The sequence below is a fragment of the Sinocyclocheilus anshuiensis genome, unplaced genomic scaffold (genome assembly GCF_001515605.1).
Source record: "Sinocyclocheilus anshuiensis isolate Anshui unplaced genomic scaffold, SAMN03320099.WGS_v1.1 scaffold3306, whole genome shotgun sequence".
In the NCBI taxonomy this organism is placed as follows: Eukaryota; Metazoa; Chordata; class Actinopteri; order Cypriniformes; family Cyprinidae; genus Sinocyclocheilus; species Sinocyclocheilus anshuiensis.
This window is the reverse complement of record NW_015538396.1, coordinates 157,031-160,780: the sequence shown is the minus strand read 5'-3', so window position 1 is coordinate 160,780 and position 3,750 is coordinate 157,031. Positions and strand designations below refer to the sequence as shown.

The 3,750-nt window shown below is 27.9% G+C and overlaps 1 protein-coding gene across 1 annotated transcript in view; it reads left to right on the top strand.

The window, feature by feature from the left end:
- The window catches only part of LOC107683771 (protein APCDD1), a gene marked incomplete at its 3' end in the record, with an annotated part of 13,426 nt that overhangs the window by 4,244 nt on the left and 5,432 nt on the right, over window positions 1-3,750 (top strand). The window contains exon 3 of the mRNA XM_016479826.1: window positions 2,219-2,708. Coding sequence (XP_016335312.1) covers window positions 2,219-2,708 — 490 coding nt within the window. The remainder of the gene's footprint in view (window positions 1-2,218; window positions 2,709-3,750) is intronic.

The window sequence follows — 3,750 nt, the reverse complement described above, 5'->3', positions numbered from 1 at the left end:
GAGTGAGTGAGTGAGTGTGTGTGTGTGTGTGTGTGTGTGAGGGAGTGTGTGAATCCAATGAATCCCCCACAGTGTCTCATCCTCTAAATACACTCATGCTTCAACTAATGAAAGAAACTCAAGCTGAGTCTGACTCCAACCACAACCCCAACATTCATAAAGACACTGACAAAAATATGAAGTATAATTATGATGAAAAATTAAAAAAACGAATTTGACCTCCAAACCAAACTCCAGTGTCATTCGGCCCTAAACAGAACCACAAAATTGGCAAATTATCAATTAAACAATTAAAAGAAAGCTAAATTATTTCAAAATATCGAATTAGAATTAGAATTAGAGAAAGGAAAACATAACAAATCCTGGATTCCTAGAAAACAGCGCCTATGTAAACCTGTGACTTAAATCAAATAGAGGATGAGAAACACTTTCTTCTTGTCTGCCCCAAATACACCACTACAAGACAAATATTCAAATAATAAAAATTTGAATAAAAAATTCAAAAGTATGTAAAATAACGCAAAATCCACTAATCCCACTAATTGTAATTTCATGAAAAACAACAAGTAGTCAATTTCTTTAAAGCATGGAGAAAGTCATAGGTTTGGAATGAGAGTGAAATATTATTTATTCGATAACTATTATTTAAAATTATTATTTAATATTTTATAAAATATTATTTAGTATTATTTAATATCATAATTTTATAAATATTATATATTTATTATTTGAATGAATGAATGTGATTTAAAATTATCCTTATTTATTATTTCATAAATCTTGTTTAATATTGTTATTTGTATTCGATAAAATATTGTTGAGATTTGGGGGATTAATAATGACTGATTGGTGTTTTTGGGTGAATGATTAATTATTTACTATTTTTGTATTATTTTATGCAATATTATTTAGTATTATTTAATATAGTTATTTTGCAAATATTATTTATTTGATAAAATATGATTTAATATTACTTAATATTATCCTTGTTTATAGTTTTATCAATCTTATTTGATATTTATTTATTACTTTATAAAATATTATTTGGTATTATTTAATATAATTATTTTACAAATATTTTTTTATTTTGCATTATTTTATAAAATATGTTATATTACTTAATATTATCCTTGTTTATTTTATAAATCTTATTTACATTTAGTCATTTAGCTGATTTAATATTGAATTTATAAAAAAATATATATATACTATTTAATGTTTAATTATTTTAGAAAATATTATTTGCTATTAATTATAATATTATACAAATAAATATAAATATTATATATAATATTATATAACTATAATATTATTATATAAAGTTTTAAATAATCAGAGGCGGACAGTAGTGAAGTATTTTTACTCTGCTTTACTTTATAAAATATTATTTGGTATTATTTAATATAATTATTTTACAAATATTTTTTTATTTTGCATTATTTTATAAAATATGTTATATTACTTAATATTATCCTTGTTTATTTTATAAATCTTATTTACATTTAGTCATTTAGCTGATTTAATATTGAATTTATAAAAAAAAATATATATACTATTTAATGTTTAATTCTTTTAGAAAATATTATTTGCTATTAATTATAATATTATACAAATAAATATAAATATTATATATAATATTATATAACTATAATATTATTATATAAAGTTTTAAATAATCAGAGGCGGACAGTAGTGAAGTATTTTTACTCTGCTTTAAATGTACATTTTTCAAGTGTCTGTAGTTTATCAGTGTTTTTCTTTAGAAAACTTTACTTCACATTTCACATTTCATATTAAATATCATTTAATACTTAATTACATTAGAAATATAGTACTTTCTTACTTTTACTCAAGTAAAAGTAATTCAAAGTTTTACTTGAGTACAAGAAAGTGCTACATTTTTAATGTTCTTAAGTATTAAAGGATTTTTTTTAATATATTTATTTATGTAGTGCAGCAAAGGTTTTCCAAAGAAAAACACTCTGATAAACTACAGATACTTTTTAAATATACTTGAGTAATGTAAACATACTTCACTACTGTACATCTCTGAAAATTACTTTTCCACGACATTCTAATTTATTGAGATGCACCTGTATCTGCTTTATAATACAATTTAATCTTTTAATATTTTTCCTTGATGTCTGATGAGTTAATGATGACTGATTTGTGTTTTGAGGACAGCAGCAGTAATAAATCCGTGTGTTTTATCTGGCAGCTGTGAGGTGCGTCCCGGTCCGGAGTTCCTCACTCGCTCGTACCGTTTCTTCCACAACAACACGTTTAAGGCGCTTCAGTTCTACTACGCAGACAACCACTGCTCCACGCCGAGCTACAGTGTGCAGGTGCGGGGCCGTCTGCGTCTGCGCCAGCCGTCCTGGATCGTCCGAGGCGGCACTGAGGCCGACTATCAGATCCACAGCATGCATCTGGTGTGTCACTCGGCGTCTGCGGCCCGAGAGCTCGGCTGCGCTTCTTGGCAGCCCAACATCAGCTATGAGCTGTGGAGTGTCTGCGGCTGCGTCTGCGGCTGCGCACTGAATGTCTCCATGCACGAGCTGCAGCTGCTGCGGCTGGAGAAGCAGTATCTGCATCACAGTCTGGATCAGCTGCTGGAGGAGCTTTACCTGGGAGACATTCACACCGAAGCGGCGCAGAGGATGCTCTACAGACCCTCCAGCTACCAGCCCGCGCTGCAGAACACACAGGTGACAGCATCACATGCTTTGATTTCCTGAGCCTTGTCTGAAACCATATGTGACCCAAAACCAGTCACAAGGGTCACTTTTTTGAAATTGAGATTTATGCATTATTTATAAATAAGCTTTCCATTGATGTATGGTTTGTTAGGATAGGACAATATTTGGCTGAGATACAACTATTTGAAAATCTGGAATCTGAGGGAGCAAAAAAATCTAAATATTGAGAAAATCATATTTAAAGTTGTCCAAATGAAGTTCTTAGCAATGCATATTACTAATCAAAAATTAAGTTTTGATGTATTTATGGTAGGAAATGTACAAAATATCTTAATGGAACATGATCTTTACTTAATATCCTAATGATTTTTGGCATAAAAGAGAAATGTATAATTTTGACCCATACAATGTATTGTTGGCTATTGCTACAAATATACCCCAGCGACTTAAGACTGCTTTTGTGCTGCAGGGTCACATATGAAGTATTTCATATGCACTTTTTTAAGTGATATGGGTTTTTGAAAGGCAGATGCAGATTTCTGAGATCTTGAGAGCAGCATAGCTGATATAACACGAAGAACCTTTCACATCCATAGAAGAAGGTAGATTATTCAAATGCTCATAACACTAAGAAACAAAGATTATTTTAAGAACTGTTCACTGAAAGGTTCTTTGGGGAATCAGAAATGGTTCTTCTATGGCATTGTTACAAAAACCTTTCTTTATATTGTGTTAAATCATATTTAGTTTTGCATTTTTTTTAATAAATATTATTAATATTAGTATTATTTATTCTTGTATAAACAATATTTACTATTAGTATTAATTATTAAATAAAATATTTAGTATTATTATTATTATGTATTTAAATGTATCATTATATTATTTTATTGTTGTTATGTACTTATATTATTATTTTTTATTATTTAATATTATTGTGTATTATTTTATATTTATTTAATATTAGTAGTATTTGTTATCATATCAATTTTTTTTTTTTTTTATATTATTTGATTATATTTAATATTAGTATTATTTATTATTTTACAAA